The sequence below is a fragment of the Vespa mandarinia genome, chromosome 25, assembly GCF_050613455.1.
Source record: "Vespa mandarinia isolate Hongniang chromosome 25, ASM5061345v1, whole genome shotgun sequence".
Taxonomy (NCBI): Eukaryota; Metazoa; Arthropoda; class Insecta; order Hymenoptera; family Vespidae; genus Vespa; species Vespa mandarinia.
In genome coordinates this window covers 1,373,123-1,387,833 of record NC_140834.1, presented here as the reverse complement: position 1 = coordinate 1,387,833, position 14,711 = coordinate 1,373,123, and the positions used below count along the sequence as shown (strand labels likewise).

The 14,711-nt window shown below is 26.8% G+C and overlaps 4 protein-coding genes across 5 annotated transcripts; 2 read left to right on the top strand and 2 right to left on the bottom strand.

The window, feature by feature from the left end:
- Nucleotides 1–110: 110 nt before the first annotated feature.
- Rpb10 (DNA-directed RNA polymerases I, II, and III subunit Rpb10) lies at nt 111–1,212 on the bottom strand. Its single transcript, XM_035877654.2, has 2 exons — nt 910–1,212; nt 111–371 (listed from the first exon to the last, which is right to left on the bottom strand). The coding sequence occupies exons 1-2, from the start codon at nt 1,002–1,004 to the stop codon at nt 263–265; spliced, it is 204 nt and encodes a 67-aa protein (XP_035733547.1). The 5' UTR covers nt 1,005–1,212; the 3' UTR covers nt 111–262.
- Nucleotides 1,213–1,747: 535 nt separating this feature from the next.
- Ts (Thymidylate synthase) lies at nt 1,748–4,025 on the top strand. The gene is made up of 4 exons (XM_035877651.2): nt 1,748–2,160; nt 2,732–2,995; nt 3,103–3,365; nt 3,489–4,025. The coding sequence occupies exons 1-4, from the start codon at nt 1,965–1,967 to the stop codon at nt 3,696–3,698; spliced, it is 933 nt and encodes a 310-aa protein (XP_035733544.1). The 5' UTR covers nt 1,748–1,964; the 3' UTR covers nt 3,699–4,025.
- A 1,257-nt stretch (nt 4,026–5,282) lies between these two features.
- LOC118446697 (protein ILRUN) lies at nt 5,283–7,472 on the bottom strand. The gene is made up of 3 exons (XM_035877652.2): nt 7,071–7,472; nt 6,195–6,544; nt 5,283–5,959 (listed from the first exon to the last, which is right to left on the bottom strand). Exons 1-3 carry the CDS (start codon nt 7,226–7,228, stop codon nt 5,853–5,855), a joined length of 615 nt encoding a protein of 204 aa, XP_035733545.1. The 5' UTR covers nt 7,229–7,472; the 3' UTR covers nt 5,283–5,852.
- Nucleotides 7,473–8,336: 864 nt separating this feature from the next.
- Nucleotides 8,337–14,564, top strand: LOC118446616 (uncharacterized). 2 transcript variants are annotated; one of them, XM_085664238.1, is made up of 5 exons: nt 8,337–9,892; nt 10,288–10,654; nt 13,194–13,445; nt 13,620–13,873; nt 14,024–14,564. In XM_085664238.1, the coding sequence occupies exons 1-5, from the start codon at nt 9,106–9,108 to the stop codon at nt 14,227–14,229; spliced, it is 1,866 nt and encodes a 621-aa protein (XP_085520364.1). In that variant the 5' UTR covers nt 8,337–9,105; the 3' UTR covers nt 14,230–14,564. The 2 variants fall into 2 exon arrangements, with proteins under 2 accessions (XP_085520364.1, XP_035733410.2); XM_035877517.2 differs by having other exon boundaries at nt 8,337–9,997.
- Nucleotides 14,565–14,711: the final 147 nt, after the last annotated feature.

Below are 14,711 nucleotides of genomic sequence, written 5' to 3'. Positions count from 1 at the left end.
TAACATACTTACTAAATGTTTAATAATTACAAAAATTGTATTAAAAAAAAAAAAAAAAAAAAAAAAAAAAAAAAAAAAAAAAAAAAAAAAAAAAGAAAATTATATATATATGCTTAGACTTTTATACATAGTAAATCTTATTATGATAATGTTATTATAAATCATGATTCAATATGAGAAACTATGCTGAACAAAATGCTTATCGAACTATCATATATATATATATATACATTTATATATACATACATATATATATATATATTTATTTTTCTAAAGGTGCATAATTAAGTAGTTTCTCAATAAGATCCACATGTCCAAGCAGCATTCGGCGACAGCAATATCGTTTCAAACCCAATGCATCAAGAGCATCACTGAAACATTACGCAAACGACCGTTTTACGAGAATTATCCCATAAAGATCCATAAAATTTTGTTTTCTCTAAATTTTTTGTCCAACTTTTCTTAATTTCCTCATAGATCCATTATATCGTTTATCTTGGTTAAAAATAAAAACGAAACGAAAAAAGATATTTTTCTTTTTTTTTTTTAAATAAATAAATATACACCGAACGGATAATTTTTAATTTAAAAATTTCACATTTTCGTGGTTATATATCTATGAACAGATTTCTATTCTTTTTTTTTTTTTTTCTTTCTTTTTTAATGCATAAGAAACTACTATTGGACAAATGAATATAAATGAATAAAATGTATATGAATGACGATGATTAATAAAGAATTTCATGTTTTAGAGGTTATGTATGTAATGTAAATTCATACTTTTTTTTTTTACATAAGGAAAAAAATTAATATAGCGAATAAATATGTATGGATAATGATTAATATATAAAATTCAATATTTTAGAGGTTATGTACGTAATTAATTAATTAATTAATTAATTAATTTACCCTTCGGTGTACTCTGCCTGTAGTAAGCCAAGATATGCCTCCCATTTGTTTCCAATAACTTTTCCACAAGTGAAACACCTCACAGGAATGATCATGTTGATTATTAATTAATATATATATATCGTAATAGAAATATTTTTTTAATCTTATGGTATGCACGCACAAACGTAATTACAACGTTCACAATTACGTCAATAATACAAATTAACCCAAGGAATCGAGATAGACTGAGAAAGACTACATAATATCCTTAAACGAGGCTTCTGATTGATTCGTCCTATGGTACAATCCAGTATTACCAACCTTTCAAAAATTAAAAATACAATATCGACAGATTGAATGAAAAGACGAATGAAATTTAATGTTAAAAAAAAAAAAAAAAGAAAACAGAGAAGAAAAATCAAATTATTATTCTTTCGTCATTTTTTTTATTAATAATACATCGATCTATCGAAAAAATAATTACAATTCAATTACATCTGCATTTATACTTCTTTGTAAAATTTTTAGACCATAGATTATTCGCTTACGCGGTGACAACAGCGCCACACGAATTGGCGGCAAACTTGAATTGATATTTTTCTTTTCTTTAATAATTAATAAATAAAAATGAACAAAATTTCGTTCGATTATATCAATGCACGGCATAATTATATTTAATTGAAATATCGAAATCCTTTTATTTCAAATGTTTCGTTAAACATTTAAGATTATTAAAAATAATGTTACTTTTTTCTTTTTCTTTTTTATACGATATATATTTAATATTTCAAAAAAAACATCTCATAACAGACTCAAATAAACATCTTATATTTATATATTAAATTACATTCACAAATGAGCGTTAGTGCGTTCATGGGCATTTTCATGTTATATCGTTAGATTAGAATAATTTATAATAATATTTTAACAAACGTTTAATTTTAATGATAAACTTTTTAAAAAAATAGATCTGAAAAAATGTCTTCGATCAAATGCATACATCCTCTATGCATTTACAACGTGTGAGTGTGAGGATATCTGTTAAAGGTTATTAAGTAAAAAAAAGTTGCATTATGTCTCGAAAGAATGATAATGAAGTAACAGAGGAATTAAATAATTCCAATAAATCCGAAGACCATGACCATGATGAATATCAATATTTGCATTTAATAGAGAAAATAATTAATACCGGAGCGAAGAAAAACGATAGAACCGGAGTTGGTACTTATTCGATTTTTGGAACGCATATGCGTTTCAATTTACAAAATGGTATGTCTTCCTTTCTGTTTTTTCTTTTTTTTTTCTTTTTCTCTCTTATTTTCAATAACAAATATAAAAATCAATAAACATTTAATAAATCAAATTAATGAGAGATATAAAATTTTCTTTTTTCTCTTTATATCCTATATATGTATATATTATTATTTTCTTGAAATTTTATGAAAATTATCCCTACAAAAGACGATGAGCATTAACATTTATAAGATTATTGATACAAATCGTCAAACTTTATTAATAATATTTTTATTTAAATTCATTCAAAAGCATTCATGTACGATTTCATTTCATTTATACAAAAATCACGCTAAACAGGCACCGATATTTTACTTCATTTATTATTATTAACTTATGTTGTTATAAATCAAAAATTATTTATATATACACACAGAACACACATATATATATATATATATATTCTCAGAACTTTTATTTTTTTGTGCAACGAATAAATAGCACAAAGGGAGAAAAAGAAGAAAAAAAAAAGAAAAACAAAAGAGAGAGAGAGAAAAAAGAAAGAAAATTTTTCTAATAATTTTCTAATAAATATTATTCGTAATAGGATCATTCCCATTGTTGACCACAAAACGAGTTTTTTGGCGAGGTGTCGTTGAAGAATTATTATGGTTCATTAAGGGATCAACTAATGCAAAAGAATTGGCAGATAAAGGGATTCATATTTGGGATGCCAATTCTTCTCGTGATTATCTTGATTCTTGTGGTCTTACATTAAGAGAGGAAGGTGATTTAGGCCCTGTATATGGATTTCAATGGAGATATTATGGTGTTGAATATAAAAATATGCATACAAATTATAAAGGACAAGGCAAGTTATAATTAGACCATTTAAGTGTTCTTATAAGTATATGTATATATTATAATTAATTTTTTAACTTTTTAATGGATTTAAAAATAATTATTGTGAAAATTTAGGTATAGATCAATTGAAGGATGTTATTCAAAAGATAAAAGACTCACCGGATGATAGAAGAATAATAATGACAGCATGGAATCCAGTTGATATCCCAAAAATGGCTTTACCACCTTGTCATTGTCTCGTACAATTTTATGTACAGAATGGAACATTGTCGTGTCAACTTTATCAAAGAAGTGCTGATATGGGTCTAGGTGTACCATTCAATATAGCATCATATTCTCTATTAACTTATATGGTGGCTCACATTACAAATTTAAAGGTACATTTCATCTTATGATCATAAACAGCAAAGTATATATATATATATATATATTTTTTTTTGTATATATATATATATATACACATATATATATAATAAAAATAAATGATTTCTCTTTGATAGCCAGGTGAATTTGTGCACACAATGGGTGATTGTCATGTATATGTAAATCATATACCGGTACTTAAAGAACAGATAAAACGTACACCGAGGCCATTTCCAATATTGAAAATAATTGGGGACGTTAAGGATATAGATGACTTTAAGGTTGATAATTTTGAGCTAATCGACTACAATCCACATCCAAAACTTAATATGCAAATGGCAATATGAGTTTTCTTTTTTGTCTTCTTTTCTTTTCTTTTCTTTTCCTCTTTTTCATTCTTTATCTTTCCTATTAGAGACTTCAGGTACAAGTATAAAAATAAGAACTTCTTTTTTTTTTTTTTAAGAAATTTTCCTTAACAGTATATTATTTTATATATACTTTTGATCTGGTGAATATAGAATAAATGTATCTTGTGCTTGTGACTTTTTCTTTTTTTTTTTTTTTAGTAAGTATTACACTTTATTATATTTCATTTTATTTTATTATTATTATTATTATTATTATTATTCTTTTTTTTTTCATCTCTAATAAAAGTTATATTTCTAATAAACCTGTACCTTAGAAAGTATACTCTTTGATAGCATTTTATATATATATATATATCTATACATATATATATGTATGTATATGTATATATAGATATTATCCATGTGCAAGTCTGTCACCCCTCTCCCCTCCCCTTCCCCTCCCTACCCTTGATGAATATATAATTAACAAAAATGTAATAAACAATGATAATTCTATCATGTAAGTTATATACAAATTACATGATAGAAATATAAGCACGGGTTGCAGACAAGCATATGTATATTTGTGTTATTTTATGTTTGTATTATTTACGTGTATATGTCTATGTATGTGTGCTTGTGTGTATAGATTATTATATAAGAAGACTTACTATAAGCAGTTCCCAACTCAAACACAATAACGTGACTTGTTTATAATATTATCATAATGTAATATCTTAATCGATTTCTGTATGAAGTGATACATAAGGAAATATATATATATATATATATATATATATATATATATATATATCCTCATATATAGAGAAATTAAAATTATTGTTATAAAAGGCAAAGAGATGTGTAGCTGAATTTTCATATAAATACATTTTTTTAAGACACGTATCACTTATTTAATAATATATATATATGTATATACTATATATATATATATATATATATATATATATATATATATATATATATAGTGCAAGTCACATGTATTATCGAACATACCTCAATGCTATTAAGATTTTTTAAGACACATTTTTTTTCTGTTTTTTTTTTCCCTTTTTTTTCTTTTTTTTATTTTTGTTTTTTTGTTTTTTTTTCTGTCCTCAAATCTGTAATGAAAAATATCAATTACTAAAAATATCCGGATAACTGATAATTTCAAACTTTCTTAATTGAATACCGAGCCGAAATTGAATATAGAGCCGATCACAAATATTATTTATTATTAAAAGATCAAATGAATTATATTTGAACATTGTTGGTTTACGACGTGTTAATAATTATGGTAAATTATTATTTAAGGGGCCGGTGGGTGGGGAAAAAAAAAAAAAAAAAAAAGAATAAAAAAGAAAAGTAAAAGAAAATTAAAAAGTATATTTCTTATATATTGTATATGTGTATTTAACTTCTTAAAAAAATTAAAATTTTAAGGGAAAATTACTTTTCTCTCTGATATTTCTTTGTTGTTTACCTTTTCTTTTCTTTTTTTTTTTCTTTTTTTTTCTTTTTTCCTTTCTTTAATTATTTATAGCAATTATAAAATATTAATAAAATATTAAATCTCTATGTACGTTATAAAATATATTAATTTTTATACATCATGTCATACATTTCAGAATGCGACGATTAACAAGTGTATTCTTATTTCTTTTTTTTTTTTCTCTTATTTCTTGTTTACCCCATGATTTAATATACACGTTCTCTATGGGGTCTCTTGTGTCCTTTTTAATATTACTTCTCTTTCAACAAAAAAAAAAAAAAAAAAAAAAAAAAAAAAAAATAAAAGAGATAGAGAGAGAAACAAAAAATAAAAATAAAAATGAAAATTAATAAGACAAAAGATAAAAGAAGGTAAGAAATAAAAACTTCATATTAAACCAACAATTTTCAAATAGCCAAATGAAGGATAATGGCTTATTGTTAAAACATAAAAATTTCAGTTACCCGAATAAATATAGTAATTATTCATTTCGTTCATGATTAATAAGAAAAATAAAAGTATTATTTGATAAATGAAAAGAGATTATATAACAAAGAAGTATTTTTAAAGAAAAATTAGGAATAAAGCAAGAGCGCTTTGAAAATGTGGAGGATAAGTCGCAAAAATGTTTGGAGAGAATTTTTATCTGTCAAAGGCTATGACATCTGAACATCATTAGACTGTGAAGTACTTAATTGATGTAGCTGTTGTGTTACTGCCAATGTTCCACATTCACTAACATTTATGATCACCCAGATACTGTCTGGAAAAATAAAAGAAAAAAAAAAAAAAAAAAAAAAAAGAAAGAAGAGAATAAATAGTAATCAATAAAATATATATACATATATAAGGTGTATATATATATATATATATATATATATATATTATAAATATGTCAATAAGATTAGCTATAAGATTAGCTATAAGATTAGCTATAAGATTAGCTATAAGATTAGCTATATGATATATATTATTATCATATGATATTATCTTTTTACCACCAAAATAAGAGCCAGCAGGTGTTATCATCCTCCATTTGCTTTGGTGAACACCCAAATCCTCGGGGCTTGTCAAAGTGACACTTATCTCTATCGTTTCTTTAGGAGCTAAGGATGGAACTGGCACTTTCATACAATCGCCCAATGGTGTACCAGCAGAATGTTGTAAGCGAACGCCATTTGGCCAAGTTTCAGTACCGCTATTTTGAATTCGCCATGACTTTTGAAACTTTGTATTAGGCGGAACAGATTCTCCGTCGCCTATGGTGCTGTCGCACAATAGCGTCATACAAGGAAGTTTGAATGGTGACTCATAATCGAAGTAACTACATACCGCCGCTTGTAAATTCCTATAATGGAAACAAAATATTACATTTAACATTTAAAATATTACATATCATTATTTCAATCAGATGGATTATATTAATTTTCTTACAAATGATATCAAACTTCTATCTTCTTATAAACATTATATTATATGTTGTGTATAAGTAACATACATATATACATACATACATACCAAAAAAAAACAAACAAACACATACGACTGAAAGTCGTTCTTTGAAGTTTCTTCATAATAAAAAAAAAAAAGAGAAAAGAAAAGAAAAGAAAAAAAATTTGAACAGAAAAATGTAAAAGATAATTGTTGTCAAATGAGAGGAGACAGGGGCAAGGGGGGAGGAGATAGTTGGGGAGCTCGGGGAGGAAAAAAGGAAGAAACAGAAAAAAGAAATAAAATAAAAAAAAAAAAGAAAAAAGAAAAAAAACAGAAACTATTGACATTGGTAAACAGAGTATTAAAAGGTTATGTCAATGTAACGTATATAAGTTTAATTCAAAAGTTAACCTATATTATTAACAGAAAAGACATATTACCAATTATTCATATCCAAGAAAAACGCAGCGGTTGCCTCATTTAATTGGCTACCAGCTAACAATCTTTGTAGCTGTTTAATTAAATCATCTTTATCCGTGGTGCCCAAACAGCTAAATTGGTGTAACAAATGTTGATCCACGTCGTTGTTCACGTTCATATCGTCTTCCCTTCTTTCGTATTAAGATCCATGCAATATGACTAACCGCGATGATGAAATGAAATCTTTTTGTTTGAAAAAAAAAAAAAACAAACTCTTCTAAATAACGTATTCACTTATCGTCGATTTTACTACAAAATTTTAAATGTCATTCTTCGGGATTATGACGTTCCGTTGTATGTAAGTGCATGCACTCGTGGTACATTCCGTTCTAGAATTAGAAACGAATCGAGAAAGTATATCTCTCCCTTTAAGTATACATATATATATAGATACGTATGTACATATATATATATATATATATGTGTGTGTTGTGTGCTTCTATACGTAACTACTGTACAGTCCAATGAAAGATTATTATTTTACGAGATTATACTCCAATTAAAAATCACTAAACCAATAAGCGTTATGTATTAATCGTAATTGCGAAAAAAAAAAACAAAAAAAAAGAAATCCATGGAATTTTCCGTATGTATTTAATACAAGAATCACTAGCGTCAAGAAAATTGTTTTTATCGACGCTAAGTCGATCCCCCCCCCTTCACCCTCTTAATAACACTATCCGGTCATACGCGTACGTCTCGCGTGCTAAAAAAAAAAAAAAAAGAAAAAAAAAACAAAAAGAAATTCCCTATCAATTTTCAGAAGGAGGGGGAAAAAAAAACACATTCTCATGTCTCATATCGTTCTTCATATCGTTCGATGTAAATTTCAATGTTGCTAATTGTTAATTAAAATTCTTCATCTTTTTCTAATCATCATATTGCTAATAATAAATTGTTAACGTGTCATTTAAAATCAGCAGAAAAATAGAAAAGAATTACTTTTTTTAATAATAAATTACAATAATACATATATATATATGTATAAAGATTAATTGTTTATATAATTATACCGTAAGAATAAGATTTTATTATTCGCGGGGTTTGTAAATTGACGCAGTTTTCTACGCATGCGCGTTATTAAGCAATTGAGGTTAACGCCTGCGCGGTAGCAATTTGAGCAACTCAACGCATGCGCGTAGGTAACGCAGTCGATAGGATGCGCGCGCATACGAGAGTCATACGTACCGCGGAACAATCGAAATACAAAACAAACGTCTATCGCGCGTCAACTCGCGATCACGTTCGTTCCTCGTAGAGTCTTGTCATGGTTTTAACGTTAACTTCATAGAGTTAAGTAAACGATCGTGTTTTGAAATACAATCGTATACATTAGTAAAGAATTAAATATTTCCCTTAATAATTTCGTTCGTGAGGTCTTTTCGGGAGAGAACAAAAAATCTATATATTATCTCGAAAGATAAAGTGGTCGAATAAAAAAAAAAATAAAGGAAGGGAAAACAATATTTCTCCGAATATACGTGGAAAGGCGCGTTTGGTGTTCATGTACTTGTGTGTGTGTGTTTACGTATAACGTACGTATTGCTACGATTCAAGTCGATATACAAAATGGACATTCGCATGTAAAAAAAAGGAAGGAAAAAAAAAGAAAAAAGAAAAAAGTGATGTTATATGTCAAAGATTTTTTTTTTGATCATTACCACATAACGCACAAGAGAGAGAGTAATAGGATTATAGTGATTTCATCGAAAATTCTATACATTTTCAATCTGATAAAGCGATTTTCAAGAGATAACAAAGAATAGAAGAAAGAAAAGAAAAAGAAACAGGAAAATTCTAAAAGATCAATTTCGACTTTGAGACATATTTGCTTTTACTATTTTTTTTCTCCCTTCTCTCTCTTTCTCTCTCTCTCCATCTCTCTCTTTCTCTCTCTCTCTCTCTCTCTTTCTTTTTCGAAAAAAAAAGGAAGAAGAAAAATAATTTTCGAAAAAAAAAAAAAAAAAAAAAAAAAAACATAATTTTCGAAGAAAAATGATAGGACCATCGTCTAACAACGGTAACGTTTCGAATCACGATACGATCGTAAATGGCCAAGGTGGTAAATCATCGAAAAGAAAGATCTACGAGGATCTAGACGTAAATAGTTTTTGCGAGGAATTATGGCAAAATGGTAGAAAACGTTATTTGCAAGAATTAGAAACCCCGATAGAATTGATAATGTCGAATGATCTTATTTCGGACGTCGATAATAATACGTCGTTTTTTACCACAAACAATTCGACAACGATCAGTCAGGATAATAATAACGACGAACGTGCTTCATCCGTAACGCGTTTGAAAGTATTGGTTGTAGACGGTACCAATTATTCTTGGACAACGTTGTCCGATTTGGAAAGTCAACGTATACAGGAACAAGTAACAGAATTGACAAACAATTGTACGACAACAATATCGTCACCGTCATCCTCGTCATCGTCATCGATGTCATCGTCGTCTTCGTCATTATCCTCGTCGATTTCATTGGAAGGACACCCTAATTCCGATATAATTTATACCGATTTACGTACGATCGACGATACACAAAATAATTATCAGCAGGTAATACGTAATGGTTTATGGGAATCCATAAATCATCACCATCATCATCACCATCATCATCATCATCAATCGTTGATCACTTTACCCGCATCGAATAATAGAATGAAATCCCAACAAAATTCTATGCAATCTTTAACGAATAATAATGATAATCAACAACAACAACAACAACAACAACAACAACAACAATATCATCAATTCGATGATCAAGAAGAGAATGGTAATCTTTCATGGTTGTTGGATTTTAAATTAGATCCTTTCATCGAAGCTGCTGCTGACGATAAAATATATAACAATGGGATAGATCTCAAGGATAATTATTACGGTAAATAAATATATATGTATATATATATATATATATTTATTTATTCATTTAAAAAATTTATATATATATATATGTATTAGAAAATTTTTATATAATATAAATAAATAATATAAGTTTATTTATATAATTGTATTTAAAATATTTACAAAATTATTATAAAATACTCTTATATCAATGTGCTTGTATGTGTGTACATATATACATATATAAGAGTATTTTGTTATATGAATTTAGAAGAAGAAAAAAAAAAAGAAAAGAAAAGAAATTATTTTCTAATTTTTGTTTATCAGGAAATAAAAATAAAGGAAATAATAATCATCGTGGTAATGGATCAATGATCTATACGATAGATTCCAAAAAATTGTATAATAATAATCAAGATAATTCAACGATTACTAATCAGAAATCTTCATACGTTAATTCGGACATTAATAATCATCATCAAGATTTTTCGTCTACCAATAACAACAACAACAATAATAACAACAACAACAACAACAACAACAACAATAATAATAATAATAATAATAATAATAATAATAATAATAATAATAATAATTGTCCGAAAAAGCCACCGTTCACTTATACCGAATTAATCGAACATGCGCTACAAGAGAGAGGGGAACTAACCGTTTCGGCGATTTATCAATGGATTTCGTAAGTAAAAATAAAAATAAAAATAAAAAAAAATATATATATATATACATATATTTTATTTTACAGTTGATTTAATTTATTAGATAAAGAAAAATTAAATTAATAGATCATTTTAGCATGTCAATGTTTTAAAATTAAGAATTTAATTAAATAATTATCTTACTTAATAAAATTATAAATAATAATAATAATAATAATAATAATAATAATAATAATAATAATAATAATAATAATATATGTGTATATGATACATAATAATATAATATATGTTAGTAAAAAATTTTACATTTCTATATTATATTATTTCGAGGAAGAGAAAAGTTTGAGAAAAAAATCAGGAGTTTCAATTTTCGTAAATAAAAAAAAAAAAGAAAAAAGAAAAAAGAAAGAAAGAAAAACATTTATATACATATATACATATACTTTTTCTTTTTTAAATTACGTTTTTAAATTACAAAAAAAAAATAGAAAATTCGAGATCTATCCAAAATTGACATTCTCAATTTTACAATCCCATTTCATTGTCCTTATCGTTCATCGTAATAATAACAACAACAACACTAACAGCAACAGCAACAACAACAACAACAACAACAACAATAATAATAATAATAATAATAATAATAATAATAATAATAATAATAATAGTAACCATAATGATATGTAAATGGGACACTATAGACGATTATGTTCGTCGATTTATTTTCTCTCCGATTTGAACGGAGAAGTAATAAGAAGAGAAAAAAGAAAAAAAAAAGGAAGAAAAAAAAAAGAAAAAGAAAAAGTCTGAATTTAGGGGACGTTCGAAACAACGTCGATGAGTTCATAGACAAAGAGAAAGAGAGAGAGAGAAATAGAGAGTCAGAGTCAGAGTGAGAGAGAGAGAGAGAGAGAGAGAGAGAGAGAGGGTTGCCGTTGACGAAGGTTCGCTGGGTTCTTAGATGGTACCCATTGGTACCACTAACCAGTTGTTGCTTTGCACATCCTGGTACGAACTCCTTTCACCCTCACCCTCGCCCACACCCACACCTTTACTCTCACCCTCGCTCTCACCCTCACCCTCACCCTCATTCCTATTCTACCTCGTGCATTGCGGCTCTAACGCGAATGCGAACACGATTTACCGTTTCTATACTTTCACCTCTTCGATCGCATAAGTTTCTTCGAGAAAATTGTGAAATAACGAAGTAATACATATATATATGTATATATGTGTGTGTGTGTGTACATGTATATATATGTATGTATGTATACATATATTGATGATTATAGTAATTTTTTCCTTTTTTTTATCTCTTTTGTTTTTTTTTCTTCCTTTTTTTTTCCTTTTTTTTCCTTTTTTTTTCTTTTTTCTTTTTTTTAATAACCAATATTTTGTTCAAGCAAAGACAATATTTGTTTTCTATGATATGATTTATTATATAATCGTTATTGTCGATGGTATTCATTTCTCAAGCGGAAAAGTCTTTTTCTTTTGATCTTTAAGTTTTTTTTTTTTTTTCCTTTTAATATTTCCTTTTTTTTCTCTCTCTTTCTTTTGATTACATTTATTACATTTGTATCAGCTTTTTCTATCGATTTTCTATTGTTTATTTAGAATTATTTTTATTATTATTATTATTATTATTATTATTTTTCTTCTTTTTTTCTTTTTTTCATCAGATTTGTTGGCTATTTTTTATTTCTTCTCTTTTTTTTCTTTTTCTTTTCTTTTTTTTTTTTTTAGATATCTTTTGAACATTCTCTTTTTTGCAATTTTTATATATTTACATTTGCCATATTAATAATTTTTTATTAATTGTCATTAGAAAAATTTTATATTAGATTTATTATTAACGATTTCTATAGGTTCATTAAAAATAATAATAATTAATAAAGGATACAAATATTATTAACAATTTTTTCTAAATTTGGTATATATTAAATTTTTTAATTAATAACGATATTAATAATAATAACAATAGTATTAACAATCGATGTAAAATTGAAATATGAAAAATGATTGTGATCCCGATAAATTGTACGGGTTGAGGAGAAGGAGGTACGGGTGGCCGTGGGGAAGAGGGGTCGTCGGCCAAAAGTTTCTAGTTAAGCGAGGCTTGTAGTTTTACTTAGTTTAATGCGAAAAAAAACATCAGCTTGAAAAGGTCTCGAAAAGGTCTCGAAAAAGGATAATTCAATTTTGAAATCATTTAATAACTTTTAACCCGACCCCATGTATATTTCAAATTTTATATCGGGAATAGAGTGATAGAAAAAGATAAATTATTTTCGCGGGATTGAGTAATTGTCGAAAATTCAAATTATTTTCGAATTTGAATAATTCAGTTGAATAAAAAAAAAAAAAAAAAAAAAAAAATATAAAATATATAAAATGAGAGAAAGAGAAAAAGAGAAAGAAATTAATCATATATGTATATATATATATTTTTTTTTGTTTTCTCTTTATATATGTTTTTCTAATTTTATTTATTTATTTATATTATATTATTTATTTATTTATTTACTTTATTTATTTATTTTTAAATTTTTATTTTAGGGAACACTTTCCTTATTACAAAAGTAATGACGATCGTTGGAAAAATTCTGTGAGACATAATCTCTCGATAAATCCACATTTTCGAAAAGGATCTAAGGCCCCACACGGTGCTGGTCATTTATGGGCGATAGCCAATCGTGGTGACACCAGACCACATCAAATAATTACAACCGATCCAACAAAATCATCATCACGATCGATCATAAAGGACGTTGATTATGGCAATTCTCGGCAACATGATACTAACAACAGGTAAATAATTTATATATCCATATATATATATACATTAAAAAAAAATTAATACATAATAATTTATTATATAAATATTTTATATAATAAATATTACTTATGTAATAAAGTTTGTATAATATATATATATAAAAAAAAAAAATTTGTTTACATTATATTATTCCAATCATATTTCAGTGAAATAGGTTTATTAGACGAAATAGAAGCAGCTACGGCAAGTATTACACGTCAATCTTCCGAAGAGGATACCGACGATATCGTTAATTCTACGACATTGGAACATTGCGCGGAACAAATATTAAGTGGTATCAAAAAGGAGGTCGAGGTACAATATTTGGTACCAATGATGGTTTCCAATGGTACGTGTCAGGGAACACAGCAACAAAATACAACACAAACGACTAATTTTGATTGCACCATAAAAGAAAGCGGTACGTCATGTTTGTTCATCATTCGTTTAATTACCTTTTTTTTATTTGTTTATTCGATTGTTTCTCTTTTTTCCGACCTCCCACCCCCCCCGTTTCTGACGAATATTCATCATCATTCATTGAATTTATTCCTTTGTCCTTTTATTTTAGATTTTTTAAATCCAATATCGAAGGAAGTAGTAGCCGAGGAATGTGGATTGATAAGCGAAGGTTTTCTGGTAACCGATATGGGCTCAACGGGTTTAGGTTTAAACATGGTAGAATCTGAAATAATATCGCCGGAGAATTTATTCGGGGAGGAATTAAATTTTCAATTTTACGAATTGTCATCGCCATCCCAATTGCAATCCGCTTGACACACGGACAACAACAACGAATTACACGTGATTTTGATAGACGAGTTACAAATACAGGACATTCAAGTATGCGAAAATATAACGATTGCCAGCGATTGTACGACGAGTCACAGTGTAACATAAGAAGTACGCGATAATGGAGAAAAGGGAAAGAAGAAATGAAAGGAAAAATTAAGAAAAAAAAAACCAAAAAAAAAAAAATAAGAAAAAAAAAATGAAAAAGAAAAAAAGAAAAAAAGATTAATTGATTTGATAAGGGAATTATAATATAGTTTTTACGATGTCCATTACTGACATCCGCTTTACCGATACATCATTACATCCGAAATGAAAAATCTCATATCTCTTGCCTTTTAAGATCTTATATCTGGATCTTAATATACATATATATATATATATAAATATATATACATATATATGTATATATACATCTATGTGTTAAAAATAAGAAAATATTATCATTTATATAACTACAGGATATA

What these genes read in the sequence shown, in the direction of transcription:
- Ts (XM_035877651.2), top strand. Translation starts at nt 1,965, where the DNA reads ATGTCTCGAAAGAATGATAATGAAGTAACAGAGGAATTAAATAATTCC. An exon ending in GCGTTTCAATTTACAAAATG is followed by an intron (nt 2,161 to 2,731) that starts GTATGTCTTCCT and finishes TATTCGTAATAG; the next exon opens with GATCATTCCCATTGTTGACC. An exon ending in CTCACATTACAAATTTAAAG is followed by an intron (nt 3,366 to 3,488) that starts GTACATTTCATC and finishes TCTCTTTGATAG; the next exon opens with CCAGGTGAATTTGTGCACAC.
- LOC118446697 (XM_035877652.2), bottom strand. Translation starts at nt 7,228, where the DNA reads ATGAACGTGAACAACGACGTGGATCAACATTTGTTACACCAATTTAGC. An exon ending in TTCTTGGATATGAATAATTG is followed by an intron (nt 6,545 to 7,070) that starts GTAATATGTCTT and finishes TTTCCATTATAG; the next exon opens with GAATTTACAAGCGGCGGTAT. An exon ending in TGCTGGCTCTTATTTTGGTG is followed by an intron (nt 5,960 to 6,194) that starts GTAAAAAGATAA and finishes TTATTTTTCCAG; the next exon opens with ACAGTATCTGGGTGATCATA.
- Rpb10 (XM_035877654.2), bottom strand. Translation starts at nt 1,004, where the DNA reads ATGATCATTCCTGTGAGGTGTTTCACTTGTGGAAAAGTTATTGGAAAC. An exon ending in CAGGCAGAGTACACCGAAGG is followed by an intron (nt 372 to 909) that starts GTAAATTAATTA and finishes GTAATGTTTCAG; the next exon opens with TGATGCTCTTGATGCATTGG.
- LOC118446616 (XM_035877517.2), top strand. Translation starts at nt 9,106, where the DNA reads ATGATAGGACCATCGTCTAACAACGGTAACGTTTCGAATCACGATACG. An exon ending in TCTCAAGGATAATTATTACG is followed by an intron (nt 9,998 to 10,287) that starts GTAAATAAATAT and finishes TTTGTTTATCAG; the next exon opens with GAAATAAAAATAAAGGAAAT. An exon ending in CAACATGATACTAACAACAG is followed by an intron (nt 13,446 to 13,619) that starts GTAAATAATTTA and finishes ATCATATTTCAG; the next exon opens with TGAAATAGGTTTATTAGACG.